At 42.9% G+C, this 16,462-nt stretch overlaps 1 protein-coding gene across 1 annotated transcript in view; it reads right to left on the bottom strand.

Annotated features, from left to right (window-relative positions):
• The window catches only part of LRMDA (leucine rich melanocyte differentiation associated), a 1,329,142-nt gene extending 1,322,369 nt beyond the window's left edge, over positions 1-6,773 (bottom strand). The window contains exon 1 of the mRNA XM_074232911.1: positions 6,685-6,773. Coding sequence (XP_074089012.1) covers positions 6,685-6,714 — 30 coding nt within the window. The 5' untranslated portion in view covers positions 6,715-6,773. The remainder of the gene's footprint in view (positions 1-6,684) is intronic.
• Positions 6,774-16,462: the final 9,689 nt, after the last annotated feature.

The following is a 16,462-nucleotide window of genomic DNA, read 5'->3' as shown; positions in this document are numbered from 1 at the left end:
TGTTAGCCCCAATTTAAATCTTTCATTGTTGCACTGCCAACGTTATTAAACATTCCCAATTTTGTTGCAGATGGTAGATTTATAATTAGAAGTGGTCATTGAGCCTAACACCCTTATGATGTAAATAAAGAAACTGAGGCACAGAGATTTTAAGTAACTAATATCACAAGCTAATAAGTATCTGAGGCATCCCTCTTCCTCAGGAATTTTAAGCATCAGTTAGAAGTGATATTTGAGGGAAAGGAGACATGAGAGTATGGCCAACACATTGGATTTGAAGACAAAGGGCAAAATTCAAATCCTACCTTTACAACAGGGTTTATTTGATCTTGGGTAAGTCTCTTAACCTCTTTGGGACAGTTTCCTCACTAGTAAAAGGAAGTGGTCAAACTGAAAGATCTTGATAATCTATTCTAAATCCAGAATCCTATAAAATTACACTACCATATACAAATATATATATATGTACATATATATGAAGATAGAGATAGAGATAGAGATGATAGAGATAGAGATAGAGATAGAGATGATAGATAGATAGAGATAGAGATAGAGAGAGAGAGAGAGAGAGAGATAGAGATAGAGAGAGAGATAGAGATAGAGATAGAGATAAGTTAGTCCTACAAGTAATCATCCTATTAAGGAAAAACTCATCTTAACTCAGGATTCCCCAGACTATGAATGCTTCAAGTAGATAAGGTATCACCTACCTATAAAATGGCCCTTAATAATCTGGGGTTTTGAGATTCCAGAGAAGGCACAAATAGAAAAGATTTCTCATATCCTCCCAAGCATTTCTGCTCCATAAGGCATCTTATTGGTATCTCAGTTCTTCTGCACTGCTACCATTCCTGTCTTTACAAATCACCCTTTGGTCTCCTCCTGTCTTGCAGTGATTGCAAGCAAATAATACAGCAACCCACCCCCTTTCATTCAAGCTCTAGTAACTTGAAAAAAGGAAAAGAAGAAGAGAGAGGGAGGATTGAAAAATAGATGACTTCAGTGAAATCATTTTTGGCTTAGAAATCCACTTTCTGGAAAATAAAGAGCTCCGAGTTCAATCTAGTAAGCTCTCCTTTCTTCTACATAGGGTCCATTCTTCATCACAATCTCTGCCATCAGTTGTATTAGCAGACAGATAGAAAGTATCTTGATATCAGAAGGAAAGATGACTTCAGTATTAGCATCAAGCCCCTTGAATTCTAATGTAGCCAAGGTCCCCTGGGATAGCCATTCAACCAGCAATTTCTTCTTCCTCACACAGGCTCCCATTAACCTGGACAGCCTTCACCTTTCAAACTTGGGCAGCAGAGAAGCAAGTTTCACAGATGGGAAAATGGATGGAATGCTTCTAGTCAAGCTCTTTGAGAACTCTTTGAGGTCTTCAAGTCAATTGCCCTCATTTTAACTTAGAAAGATAAGTGACTTGCCCAAAGTCACACAGGTCAATGAATGGCAAAACCAGGATGAGAATCTAGATCTCCTAACCTAGTGTCTTGTCAAAATTTAGGAAATATTATCATGCTGAAAGGGAAAAGTGGGAAGGAGGCAGGGGGAAGCAGGGGGAAGAAAAACATATATAAGTTTCCTTTTCTTTGTATAAGAATCCTCATTGAGAAAAAGAACCAAAGGGTAATTCCACAGGAATCAAATCTCCAGTAAAAGATGCCATAATAGGACAATTAAGTTAAGTTGAAATACCCAACATTTTATGGGTGTGTTTTATTAGCTACTTCTTGGAATAGCCTAACACGTATAATGATCTAGAGCACAAGGAGACTTTAGGAAACAGATCAGCCCCCTCATTTTACATTTAATGGCACTGGGTGAAGCTCACAAAGTGAAATGATTTCCCAAAGGTCACCCAGGTAATCAACAGATAAACCTGGATTTGAGGTCAGAATGCCTGACTCCAAATCTAATACTGTCTCATCACACTAAAGTGACAATTCATTCCCATTCCAGAGAAGGAGAAGACTAAGGCTGAAGCAGAAATTTGTTAGAACAGATCTAATCTTCCTTCTTAACTCTGGTCCTAATAGTACTGGGTGGATTTTCTCTCAAATGAGCTCCTTTTTTTGTTTCCATCAAAATAAAGTAAAACATTTGCCTAATTTTGATACACAGAATGGCAATGAAGAGGGTGCCACTTCTCAAATAGCTCATGAAATATCTGCAGCTCTAAAAACGAATGATCCTGCCAGGGCATGTGGGATGGCAAACTCCCTCCCCAGCCTCTTCGATTATAATCCCTTGTTTATTGGGTTCTGGGACAGGTTAGAAGTTATCCACTGGAAAAGGCCTAAAGAAATGCCAGTGCCATGAACTGTGTGACCCAGCAGAGGCCTACAAATCCAAGAGGATGGAATGGTTGAGCTACTGAGGAAGAAAAAAGAATGAAGAGTGGGGCAGCTAGGTGGTGCAGTGGATAGAGCACTGGTCCTGGACTCAGGAGGACCTGAGTTCAAATGTGACTACAGACACTTAATAATTACCTAGTTATGTGACTTTACTTAATAATTACCTAGCATTGTGACTTTGGGTAAGTCACTTAACCCCCATTGCCTTGCAAAAATAAAAACATTTTAAAAAGAATGAAGAGTAACCCAAGTTTTCAACTAAACAGGGAATTGACTCAGAGGCATCCAAAAAAAGATAGATCAAGCAACCAGAGACAGGTTGGAGTTGGCCAGGGAAGACTTGAAAATAAAGAACAATGGCTAAGGGGGAATCTGTCCAGGCAGCCAGAAAATAGTCATGAAAGAGGAAGACTGAATCAGGGGAGCCTCTGGGAAAAGGAAAATCCACTTAGGATGTCAGACAGCTGTCTGATACAGTCCAGTCTGAAGTCAAGCATCAAGTCTGAAAGAACTCCAACTGAATGTAGAGGCCTAAAACCAGAAAACAATTCCACCTAGGTGGGGTAGGATGGCAAGCAGAAACAAAGGGAAGCAAGGAATTGAAAGGGTCCCCTGAAACAAACTGAGCCAATAAGTAGTATAGGTATTAGGGGCACCTAGGTGACTAGAATCAGGAGTCAGGTTAAACCCAAGTTCAAATTTAGCCTCAGTTGTGACCCTGGGCAAGTCACCTAACTCTAGTTTGCCTCAATTCCCTCATCTGTAAAATGAGCTGGAGAAGGAAATGGCAAACCACTCTAGTAGCTTTGCCAGGAAAATCTTACATGGGGTCACAGAGAATCAGACAGGACTGAAACAACTTAACAAAAAAGTGTCCTTAACTCTATTTTACAGTTGATGAGTCTCAGATCAGTCTCAGTGATAGGATTTGCTCACCATCACAAGACAAAGCCAGATCTTGAATCCAGGGCTTCAGATGCCACCATAGAGCTAACTCATTTTAAATTCATCTAGCTTAACCTTGTCACAAACCTACTCCTTAAATGTAATTTGTACCATAGAGATAATGTTACATTTGAGTGCTCTACCAATTTATATGAATGGCAAGGGTGAAGTTGGAAAGAGATATCATCAAGAGGACCTGGGTTCAAATTTAACCCCAAACACTTATTAGTATTATTATACTCATAGTGCCTCAGATTTCTCATAAATGAAAAAAGTTGGACCCCAGGATCTCTAAGATTCTTTCCAACTCTAAGGCTATGATCCTATAATATTACAATGGGATGGTAACAAAGTAGTTATTGCAAAATATCAAGTTATGTCAGGTATGGTTATAGTCTCATTTGCATTTATAAAACACTTTACAATTTATAAAACCCAACAACCATCCATGATTAAGTAGAATGATATTATTCTCCCTGCCTTTTATAGATGAGAAAATGGTCTCACAAGAATTGGAAATCAAAGAAATGCTCATCAATTGAGGAATGACCAAACAAGCTGTAGTATATAATTGTAATGGAATAATTTATGCTATAAGAAATAAAAAGTGAATGATTTCAGAAAATCCTGGAAAGATTTCCATGAACTGATGTAGGTGAACAGAACTAAGAAAACATTGTACATAATATCAGCAATATTCTTGCATAAAAAGTTGTGAATGACAACTATTTTCAGCAATACAATGATATAAGACAACCCAAAAGGATTGATGAAGTATAACTATACAATCCAGAGAAAGAACTGATACTGATTAAATACAGACTGAAGCATCTTATTTTTCACTTTCTTTCATTTTTCTTTTATTTGAATCTTCCTGTACAAAAAGATTAATATGGAAATGTTTTATGTATTATACTATATCTTATTGCTTACTGTCTGGGGGTGGGGGAGGGAGGAGAGAAAGGAAAGAAAAGAGAATTTGAAACTGAAAACTTTAAATAAAGATGTTTAGATTTTTAAAAAAATATATAATAGCCATAAGACCCAGTATTATATAAAAGTAAGCTATTGCTATTATTATTTTATTATTAACAAATGAGAATATAGCCATCCCAAACATAAATTGTTATTTGGCAATTTACAGGGGTTGATGATTGATGTTTGCCCTTCCTTCTCAAAGGAGACCATGACATCACGCCTCCCTGACATGCAAGTGAATCCAATTTAAGGGAGGGGCTGCTGTGCAAAGTCACCAGCCTCACTTTCTCCTCCAAATCTATCTTCATCCAGTGGCCAAATGTGGATCAGGATGACTGGAGATGGCCATGAACGCAGTGGAAGACCTTGATCTTTTAAAGCTAAGTCTTTCCGGGGTCACTGTTTGATCACAACTGAAGGACATTTTTCTGAGTAAAGGATTTCAAGTTTCCCTCTAGGTCTCATGTGCCTTTCTTCAAGTTTCCCCTCCCACATACATGTGCAATTAAAAAAAGGAACAAAAAGTGACTAGTTAACCCACCCAAAGGAACACAATGTAGGAGAAAGAATAGCCACAGAAAAACCTTGAGTTCTATGCAGAATAACTTCCACTTTAAAATTTGAAAAGCACTTTCACTTTCATAATTAATTATCTTTTTGAACCTCTTGACAACCCTATGAGGTAGTCAAAGCAAGTTGTATTATCAATTTTAGAGCAAAGAAAGACTTACAGATGAGGGTCAGATAATTCATATGACTCTACCAAGTTCATACAGCTAATCATAAAAGCTCTTGGCCTGAAAGGGAGCCCAGAGGCCATCTGCTGGAAAATGAGGTCTCAGAATTTGAACTCAGAACCTCATACTCCGACACCACCACCCATCAGTGGGAAAGGACTTGAAATCAGATCTTCTGACTACAAATGCAGTCCTCTCCCTACTTCGTTATGTTTTCCCTTTAAACACATTTTTCATGTTTACAAATCATTCTCATGAATAGAGGAGAAATCACATGTTTAGATCTTCCTGGTTGGAGAGTGGAGAGATTGCAGTCTCCTAGAGCTGGATTTGGGGTTCAAAATAGCTCTAATTCCCAGAAAAGGAGATATTCTGAAATTCAGTACTCAGCTGCCCCAGATCTGAGTGACCCTATTAGAAGCAGGGATTGTTTCAGCCGGCCCCTTGCCTCCATCCCTGATCTCCTAAATTAGCATAAACAGACTTCTTTCTGGGTCTCTGTGGTTCCCCAAACTGAAACCTAAGTTCTGAGCAGGAGAAAGGAGATTCACTTTGCTACTACTCAGTTTTGACTGGGGTGGGGGGGTGTCAAAGAGACTAGGACCCTTAAAAGAATTCAGCAAAAAGGTGAGGACAGCTCCCAGCAGGTCCTCAATAAATATTGATTAACTGACTGATTACCTAGCTGGGCTGTAAAACACCACCAACATTTATTTAGAAAAGAGAAAGAGCCTTCCCAGCTCAGTCCTGTTAAACCCGTCTGATCTGGCCTGGCCTTAGGCAATCTAGTAAAATCCAGAATAGAAAAACACCCTAGCTGGTTTGTGAAGGTAGACATGGAGGTGGAGAGGGGAGAGTGAAGCTGCCTGCATCTAAATGGCTGTAATAGAGTTCATGATATCTGCTTAGGACAGCAGCTGAGCAGGACCCAACACCCATATCTATCTACCTTATGGCCCTCCAACAATGATTAGGCACCTCCCTGAAGATTCCCCATGTGAGTGAATACATGTGTGTCTCACCTAGCCATGGAATGAAAACAGTGCTAACTCACTCTCCATGGAAACCTGCTCCAGAAGGCAGGTGTCCCGGCAAATAAAACAGTCATCAGCAGTTTCCCCATCCCATCATCCTCCTGTCAGGAGGAGGGGGGGGGGTGTTATCTATTATTTGTGTGCGTTGGAATATCAGAACAGAATGTCTCATTCCATACAGCAGTTACTGTTTGGCGCTGGGGGGTAGTGGGCTTGGTCATGGCAAAGCCAGGCATCAAAGAGGTCTGGGAAAATGTGTGGAGGCGCCTTTATCATTCTATGCCCCCAAAGCCCTGGCAGGCCTGGCACCAGTTAGCTAAGTTCTACTGTACTCAACCCACACACGAGGGTGTAGGATGGGGGCTGCTTTGGTTGTTTGTTTCCTCCTACTCTGTGCCAGCCAGGTCAGAGCAGGTAAGAAGACTGGCCTGGGGGCAGCAGAGGAGGGCACCCGCGGTGGCTAAGGGGAGACACTGAAACTGAGGGTGGGCTCCAGTCCCCCTTCCCCTGCCGCCTGGGTCTCTGTGTCCTAGGGCCTCCCACCCCGGCCCACCCCGTGCTTGTCCCACAGTGGGGAGGGGGCGAGGGCAGCAGAGCGTCCTCCCTCCGTTTCTCAGGCCAAGGACTTACTTGGGTTCCACTGACCACGAGCCCTGCCATAGTGGGCAGGGAGCCAGGGGAGGCCCTTGGCTGGACTGGGCAGGATGGGGACGGGGCGGGCGCAGGGCGCTGGGCCAGGAGCGCGGAGGGCAGAGCAGGCCAGAGCTCGGCGGGGCTGGCTGGGCGCGGGGCTCCCGGGGCCGGGCTGGGCTCGGGGCTCCCGAGGCCGGGCTGGGTGCGGGGCTCCGGGCTGGGCGCGGGACTCCCGGGGCCGGGCTGGGCGCGGGGCTCCCGGGGCCGGACTGGGCGCGGGGCTCCCGGGGCCGGGCTGGGCGCGGGGCTCCCGGGGCCGGGCTGGGCGCGGGGCTCCGGGCTGGGCGCGGGGCTCAGGACTGGGCGTGGGGCTCCGGACTGGGCGCGGGGCTCCCGGGGCCGGGCTGGGCGCGAGGCTCCGGACTGGGCGCGGGGCTCCGGGCTGGGCGCGGGGCTCCGGGCTGGGCGCGGGGCTCCCGGGGCCGGTTCCTTCCGCACAGCACGGTCAGCTGATGGGGCGGAAGGCGGGGGCTCGGCTCGCTGCGCCCGGCGGCCCAGGCTCGGAGCAGACCGCGGAGGCGCGAGGGGCCCCGGCTCTGCCCACGCCACGCCCCCCGCAGGCGCGACGGGCAGCGGCCCGGGCCCGAGTGCTCAGCGCGAGCGGGGATTAAGCGCCTCCTGGGTGCGGGGCGCGGCTTCTCTGCTTGAGCGCCTTCTGTATGCAACACGCTCTGCCGGGCCTGGGGATAGAAGACCAAAAGGAAAGTTCCTGCCCTGGAGAAGCCGCATACAACAATGCCTAGACACCTGGCCACGAAGTCATACTGAGTCACTTCAAGAGAAAGCAGTAGCATCTTCCCGTTAAATCGTCAGGCCTCTACAGAGGCAGACTGGCCCCCAGGCCAGTAGTCTTTTCTTTTTTTTTTTTTTTTTTTTAGTTTTTGCAAGGCAATGAGGTTAAGTGCCTTGCCCAAGGCCACACAGCTAGGTAATTATTAAGTGTCTGAGGCCGGATTCGAACCCAGGTCCTCCTGACTCCAGAGCCGGTGCTCTATCCACCTAGACACCAGTATTCTTGACGATGAGGATGATAATAAAAATGTTTGTCCTTGGTACTCCAAGAAGACCATAGCCATGACAAGCACACGAATTGAATTTGAGTGAGGGAATGCCTCGATTTCTCCTCTGGAGTCATCTGGGTCCAGTGGCCAGATATGAATCAGGATGACTGGGGATAGTCCTGGATATGAGGCAAGTGCGCGCACACACACACACACACACACACACACACACACACACATACACACAGAGAGTTTCCCTACCCATTTTCCTTACCATGTTGTCATAGATTTAGAATTGGAAAGGACCTTGATAGTCACAGAATTGAATAGTTTATAATACAATCCAGTATTTTATATATAATTTTACAGATGGGGAAACTAAAACCCATACAGATGAAGTGACTTGCCCAGGGTCACCCTTGTGGTAATGGATAGAGACTGGATTCAAATTCAGGGGCTGGTAATAGGGAAAAGGGTTCCAAAGTTATAAATAAAAGAAGCATGATGTTGGAACTGGAGGGGAACATGAGTCAGTAGAGACCTGAGTTCAAATTCTATCTCTGATTCTTACTAGTGAGATATTAGACTGAGTCTCCTAAACTGTATGAACCTCAACTTCCTTGCCTATAAAGTGTCCATAATAATAACATTGGCCTCTGTAATTACTCGTGGTCTTAAAACTAATGGACTCACAATATTATTATAAGGATCAATTGAGATAATAGGCGTGAGGTGACAAGTCAATTATTGTTATCATCTCTTTGGAAAAGATACCCTCCCAAGTCCAAAGCACGATACAGTAGAAATGTTATCTCCCCTCCAACAACCACAGATTCATGTTTCTTTTTCTTCAGACCCACCAACATTCATTTTTCTTCTTTGTAAACTTTGCCAGTCTAATGGCAATGAGACTGTACTTCAGAATTCCTTTATTTTACATTTCTAATTTAAGGATTTGGAGCATTTTTGCACATTGCTACTGATAGCTTGAATTTCCAAGGTGTTTGTGAAGACTAGTCTAACTGAACATTTGTTTTTGAAGGAAGTAGAGAATATTCTAGACCAAAGAGCCAGAGAAAGATCCTGCCAAGAGAAGCCATGACTCTTTAAGTCTTTATCTCCCTCTCTGACATCAGCCCCTCCAGTTTTGTCATGACACTGACTTAGCATAATGAGTCTAAGTCCAACAGCATGTGATAATGGTTTGGAGGTTCCCTGGCAGCCAATCAACTGGCCTGAGCCACCGCAGGGGGAGCTGGGAGAGCTGGGGCCTTTCCTGTGTTGCACAACCCTGTGGTATAACAGTCCCTAACTGCATCAGCAGGGGCTCATCCCACCATCATCACCACTTCTATCTCACCTCCCACAAGAACCAGCCTTTGGGGGAAATGGAGGTCAGGTTGATATGTGGCAAGGAAAGTAGGAATCTAACCCTTGCCTAACAGATCCTTGTGGTTATTGGAGTCTGTATTGGAGGAGACGGTTGTGTCTTGTCCCTGCCCTCTCAGACAACCTCCTTTCCCTCTCATTCAAGGAACAAAAATCAAATTTTAACTTAATTTGCCAGAGCAAAAGAATAGGAATTGAACCTGTGGTTTTATCAATACAGAAAAAACCAGGGGAAGAAATACCTTCCACCCCATGCTAGTCAAATCTTCTCTTCAATTTGTTAATCTTAGGAGAATGGAAGTCAGGCATGATGAGCCCCATCTGTAATCCCAGCTACCTGAGAGGATCAGACTGGCAGATCTCTTGAATTTAAGAAGTGGGCTATGCCTATTAGGTGTCTTCACTGAGCTTGACATCAATATGGTCAGCCTCCCAAAATGGGGGGGGAGGGCACCAGACTGCCTAAGAAACAAACCAATTCACATCAAAAATGGAGCTGGTATGGGCAGCTAGGTGACGCAGTGGATATAGTACTGACCCTGGATTCAGGAGGACCTGAGTTCAAATGTGACCTCAGACACTTAAGAATTATCTAGCTGTGTGATCTTGGGCAAGTCACTTAACCCCATTGCCTTGCAAAAAAAAACTTTTAAAAAATGGAGCAGGTAAAAAATCCTATGCCAATATGAAGAGATCCAGTCTGAGAAAAAATTTTGAGAACTGCCTAGAGCACTGGGAGGTGGTGACTTCCCAGGATCATACAGTTAGTCAGAGGCAGTATTTGAACCCCCTTTTCCCCATTTTGATAGCTGTTCTTTATTTACCACAGAAGAATTAGGAATGATTTTCCCTCAGTGTTCAGATTTCCTTCCAATTCACCTCCCCTCCTTCTATTAAAATGTCTGTACTCAAAGAACTTTAGTATTTAGTTGACCTTGGGCCACACCTTGGTTTTCTTACTTTATAAAATGAAGATCAAAGAGACATTCATACTTTAGAAAAGCCCGGAAAGATTTGCACGAACTGTTGCTAAGTAAAGTGGATAGAACCAGGAGAAAATTATACCCATAAACAGCAACATTATGAGATGACAAGTATAATGGACACAGCTCCTCTCAGCAAGTCAGAGATCAAGGACTGAGTGACCTGTTATGGAAAATGCCATCCATAGCCAGAGGAAAAAATTATGGAGTCTGAATGCAGAGCAAAGCATACTGTGTTCACTTTTTAAAACTTCCTTTCTTCCTCATGGTTTTTCCTCCCTTAGTTCTAATTCCTTGTTCACAACATGACTAACATGGAAATATGTTAAACACGATTGTACATGTATAATTTATAGAAGATTGTTTGCTACCATGGGGAGGGGAAAGGGAAGAGAGAGGGTAGTAAAAAAAAATGCAAAACTCAAAAATTTGCAAAAGAATATAGAAAACTACCTTTGCATGTAAATGGGGAAAACTAATAAAGTCCTAAAAATAATAATAAAAAATTTTTTAAAAGATCAAAGAAGCATGGACCTAGAACTGGAAGGAACCTCAGAGGTCATCTAATCTAATCTAGCCCCCTCTTTTTACAGATGAGAAAACTGAGGTCCAAAGAGATTAAGGATGTGGTTCTTACACTTCCTACTTCACTGTATGTGAAGAAAAAGACTGGAAAACTTCTAGGCCCCACAGAAATATAAAAATTATTGGGGATAATAAACCCCAGATACATTCCAAGAATGGCACCCAAAGAGGATGTAAGCCCAGGAAGCAGGCCACCAGGCAGAGAATCCTGGGGCTTCCAGTTCTAGGGCTCCTTCACCCTAAGTACCTTGCTTAGTAGGCAATCAATAAATAAGTACTTATGGTATGGAATGATGGATGGGCTCCCAAGGGTAGATTCCACCAGCATCCCAAGCAGAGAGAGTTTACATTGTTCCCTTTTCCCCCACCCTCAGCATCTGCAAAAAAATGACTTCTAAATGTTTCTTTATTTATTATTATTATTTATTTTTATTTATTTTTATTATCACTTCACTCCTTTCCCTTTCATACTCTACCCCCTCAATCAACTAGATTTAAGTACAAGATTTATAAAAAAGGGGAAACTGAGGCCAGTTTGGTGTTCCAGTGGCTCAGAACTTCACACAATGGAACACAGCTGAATCAACCAGCTGCTTCTTATTTCTCAATTAGCAGTGTTCATAGGAGGTTTTTGATTATTCTCAGAGGCTGAGTAGCATTTTAGGAACCTCAAGGTGGGGACGCTGATGATTATTAACAATATTAATGGCTATGTGATTCCATTGGCATTATTACTGCCCCAAAGATGTTGGCCTTTTGGTTATTATATTATTATTATTATTATTATTATTAGCATTAGCATTTTTTATTTCTGACTTCTGAAATCTCCTTGCCCTTCCACCTGAAGGAGGAAAAGGCACAGAAATACTGGGTTGTTGTTTTGTTTTGTTTTGTTTTCCTAGTCACTTGTGAGAGGGAGGGGGACTGGAGTAGAGGAAACTCTAGCCAGGAGATTTAACTAAGCAAAAAAAAAAAAAAAAAAAAAAAACAAGCCCTCTAGAGATAAGGGAGATCAAAGGAAAACTTCTCCGGGCCTGTTTCCCCCACCCCCTCTTTCTATTCCTCCTCCTCCTTCCTTTCTCTGCCTGCCTCTCATCCCTTTCTTTCCATTGTCTGACAAGGGGATGCTCCTGAAGCTTTTGTTTGCTTTCTCTCCCAGAAAAGGAGGAAGTGGGATCATTTGAACCACAATCTTGATCTTTGCCCCCTGCATGTCCCCTTTCATCCGGGGCTCTGGGAGAGCTGCTTTCACAGGCCGGAGGGGAGCTTTAGGAGCAGGGGAAGGAGCTAACCCGACAACAAGCCCAGACTTCCTGAGAAGTGTAAATAGAACTCTAAGAAGCTAGGAGGTGGGGGTGGGAAGCTGTGGGAGGGATTCCACAGGGCCTTTCATCTGGAATCTGAGAGGGTCAGGGATGGAAAAAACCTTAGTCCAGCCTCCTTTTTATAATTGAGGAAACTGAACCCCAAATAATTCATCTTACTTGCCAGTCATCACAGACTGGAGAAAACCGGATTCCATACCAGATCTATCAAGACTTATATTCTTTCCTGTGCCTTACCTGCTTCCCTACCTCCAGGCAGGGCTGTATCTGCTACCGCTAGTCTAGAAGTACAGGCCTTCCCGTTGGACCTTCATATACCATGCAGACGGTGTTCACTAAGGGGACTAAACTAGATAGTGGCCCTTTCTAAAGGTCCCTTCGGAGAGAGCAACCCAGTGGCCTCCCCAGGGTGAGCCTTTCCTGTTCTGGTTGTGTCTCACTCACATCCTTCCCAGATAAAATCTTTGCTTAACTCAGCCGAGTAGAGGAGAGGAGAGCCCCCAGGGTCTGCTGGAGGGCAGAGAGGCTCCCAGTTATCCCTTTCACTTTCTTTCTTGCCTTCAGTTTCACTTTCTTATTGGAGGTCATCTTGAGAAAGGGATTCAAAACTCACCTCTGGGTATGACCCTTGCCCTCCAGGGGCCTCAGTTTCCTCATTTATAAAATGGGGAAGCTGGACTAGATGTCCTCTGAGATCTCTACCAAAGTTGGGACTATCTCTAGGGCATGAGTTGGTCAAGGAATTTGTCCTTTGCCCAGAAACTGCAATGGCCTGAGATTCTGAGTATCCTGCCCAAGAGTTTGACTTTTTTGTGGTGGTCAAATTCAGCTCAACTTGACCTTAGTAGGGTGATCTTCCCTAAAGTCACCTTGGAGGAGGAGAGGGGAGAAATGGAAGAAAAAGAAGTATTTTATTTGTAGTTTTCTTCAGTCCCCAAACAAGGACTCTGTCTACCCTTCTGCTCAAGTGGAGTTTTTCCTTGAGACCACCTGGGACATATATGCACCTAAAGAAGGCTAGTTCTTCCCCAGTCACATTCAGGGTAGTAGAGAGCCCCTTAAACATTTTCCCTTGGCAGGAAAGAGTACATTAATGAAGGACATTTCCCAATGGCCCAACTTAAAACTCTCCTCCCCAAAATTCCCAAATTAGCTTCCTCCCTGTTCTTAGGTTCCTTTATTCTCTTCCCTTCTGTACTTTTGTCCTCTGTTTGAACTCTCTTCATTTGTACTTATTTGCCTGATGTTTTCAGGAGTGGGTTGTAGTAGACAGTTTCTGAGGTCCCGTCTAATAACAACTCTGAAATTCTGTGACTCAGACTGACTCAGTTGTGACACTGACTCAGTTGTGTTCATAGGCTTGTGTGTCCTGTCTCCCTGTTTCTCTTTCAGCCCTCTCTTCTCCTAATGGACCCAGTCTATTTAGGGATATGTCCACCCAAGTGCAATCATTAAGATGAGGAAAACTCATAGAATGAGATTGACTTGCCTCATGCCTACACCTTGCTAATCACCATTGTCTAGACTCCTGCTCCAGCCCAGTTCTTGAACCTGCTGTCTACAAGGCCACAAAAGAAGTTGTTGAGAAACAGCTGAACATCAACAACTTATTATATGAATGGTCAAAGGAAATGGTGCTTTAAAAATCCCTTGGATCATCTCTGACTGATCCAACTGACCAATGAATATTTATTGAGCTCTATGGGGTAAGTGGGACAACTAGATGGTTCAGTAGATAGAGCTCAGAGACTAGAGTCAAGAAAACTCAGCTTCCTGAGTTCAAGTCTGGCCTCAGACACTTATTAGATATGTAACTCTGGGCAAGAAACTTAAGCCTGTTTGCCTTAGTTTTTTCACCTCTAAAATGAACTGGAAAAGAAAATGGCAAACCACTCCAATAGTTTTGCCATAAAGATCTCAAATGAAGTCATGGAGAATTGGACATGACTGGAAGGGAAAAAAAGATTGTGGAGTAGATATAGATATATACATATATACATATATATATATATATATATATATATATATATATATATATATGCTGAAAGCTGTTACAAAGAAAAACAGGGACCTCAACCTCAAGAAATTTGCTACCTCCGGGCTAAAATTTTAACACTGATGGATCTATGAGCTTATCAATGTGGGTATTGTCTCTACTATGGCAAATAGCTGCCCATCCAAGCCTTTCTACTAGGATCCCTTATTCTTCTCTCTGAGGGCAAAGAGATTAAGTACTATCCCTCTCTCAAATATTCAGTAATTATGAGGCACAAAGTGTTCTCTTCTCCAGGCCAAACATTCCCAGTTCTTTCAGTGGTTTGAATTTGGCACCAGTTGTAGATCTTTCACAGGTTTCCTGTATTTGCTCATACATAAGTATATTTAACCTAAGTTCAAATTTAGCCTTAGACACTTAAAAAATACTTAGCTGTGTGACCTTGGGCAAGTCACTTAATACCATTGCCTTGCCAAAAACAAAAAACTCAAAGAAACAAAAAAAAAAAGCCTAGTGAACAGTTGTCTCAGTCTGTAAGAGCAATTTTAGGACTTAGGGAAGTTTCTTTCAAAAGAGTCAGATGGAATAATAATGCTTCAACTGACTTGTCTTTATTATAGCACTAACACAAGAGACTTCCCAAAACCTAAGAGGAGACATCCAGGAACATGGGCAAATAGGGAAAGGAGGAGAGGAATTTGAGCAAAGGATACAAAGGAAAAGGCCTGACTCTGAGATTCAAGGACCTATGTTCAAATCCTATCCCTGAGACTTTGGGCAGGTCACTTAGGCCCCTGGGCTTGTTTTCCTATCCATAAAATGAGGAGGTTGCCTTGACCTTTGAGGTCTGTTTCAGCTCTATCTAGATTCATGACTTTGACAGAGATCAACAGTTTCATTCTTGAAAAGGGAAACAGTCAGGTCAGATCTTTGGGTCACAGTAGGATTTGGAAAGAGGTAAGGGATTGATGACAGTCTTGTAAGAAGCTACCCTTGGACTTGGAACATCCAGGTCCTGCCAAGTTTCCCTCATTCCTTTTAGTTGAGGAATGGGGCCCCTATTTCTTTTCTCACCTCTATACTAAAGGCAATTCAATTAGATGAAGGCTGATAGATGTTATAGAGTGAGGGTGATTTCCTACTAGGGTGTATCTTTAATGTTTCTCCATCTCAGTTGACTCAGAGATTATCAGGAGAAGCCTTCCCTTCCCACTACAAGCACAGACATGGAAGTTTCTATAAAAGAGAAAGAGGAAAAGAATCAATTATTTAGAAAATCCTGGGGTAAGAAGAAAGAAAAGGAAGGAAGGAAGGAAGAAAGAATGAAAGAAGGAAGGAAGAATGAAAGAAGTAAGAATAAAAGAAGGAAGGAAGGAAGGAAGGAAGGAAGGAAGGAAGGAAGGAAGGAAGGAAGGAAGGAAGAAAGAAAGAAAGAAAGAAAGAAAGAAAGAAAGAAAGAAAGAAAGAAAGAAAGAAAGAAAGAAAGAAAGAAAGAAAGAAAGAAAGAAAGAAAGAAAGATGGAATTATGGAGGGAATTGGGGAAAGGTTTCAGTTAGGAGGTAGTATTTGAACTGAATTTTGAATAAAGCCAGGGGATTCTTAGAGGTGGGATTGAGAATGGAGTGAGCTCCTTCTAGATATTGAGCATAGCCAAAGGGGTGGAGGTGGGAGACTGAAAGACTTTGACAAGGGGTTTTGATGGAAATTGAGATATTATTGTCATGGGAATTTAGAGAAATAAGAAATTAGGTTGGAAAGTTAGGGCAGCACTACCATAGGCAACATCATAGAATCCATTGCAAAGAGCACTAGATACTGAAGTCAGTATACCTGGGTTCATAGCTTGGCTCTGCTATTAACTGACTCTGAGATATTGGCATTTGACCTCTCAGATTGGAGTTTATTTCTCTGTAAAATGAGGGGATTGAACTTCATTTTTTTGGTCTCTTCCAGATGTAAATCTATGATCTTAGGTTGGGATCAAACTGAGAAGGGCTCTCAATACTTGACCCAAAATGCATTTGGATTCCATTGTTTGTGGGAAGTGGGGCAACTTAGTTAAAGTGGAAAAATCAGTATTGATGGTAATGTTCAACATTACAATAGGTATCTTCCTTGACCAAAAAAGGTAGATCTCTCCAAGACAATTTTTTTTCTTCATTTTCTTCTCCTGCCAGTGTCATTTCATCTATTTCTGCTGCGGTTGGTCAGGGCTTATGACTCCATAACTGTCAGAAATTCTTTGTTGGGGGAAGATGTTGTCCCTCAACAAGGGTGACTTGGATCACTGAGAAGCTAAGTGACCTGTCCTGGGTCACAAACCAGTAGTCTTAGAGCAGGATTTGGCCATGCTCTTTCTGAGTCTGAACCTAGTACCATAGCCATTATTCTATGTTGCCTCTAAAATACTTGGCAGCTCTGAAAATAAAAAAAAA

Source organism: Macrotis lagotis, chromosome 4 (assembly GCF_037893015.1).
Source record: "Macrotis lagotis isolate mMagLag1 chromosome 4, bilby.v1.9.chrom.fasta, whole genome shotgun sequence".
In the NCBI taxonomy this organism is placed as follows: Eukaryota; Metazoa; Chordata; class Mammalia; order Peramelemorphia; family Peramelidae; genus Macrotis; species Macrotis lagotis.
Note: the sequence above shows the minus strand (reverse complement) of the source record. Positions and strands in the feature narration are given on the sequence as shown.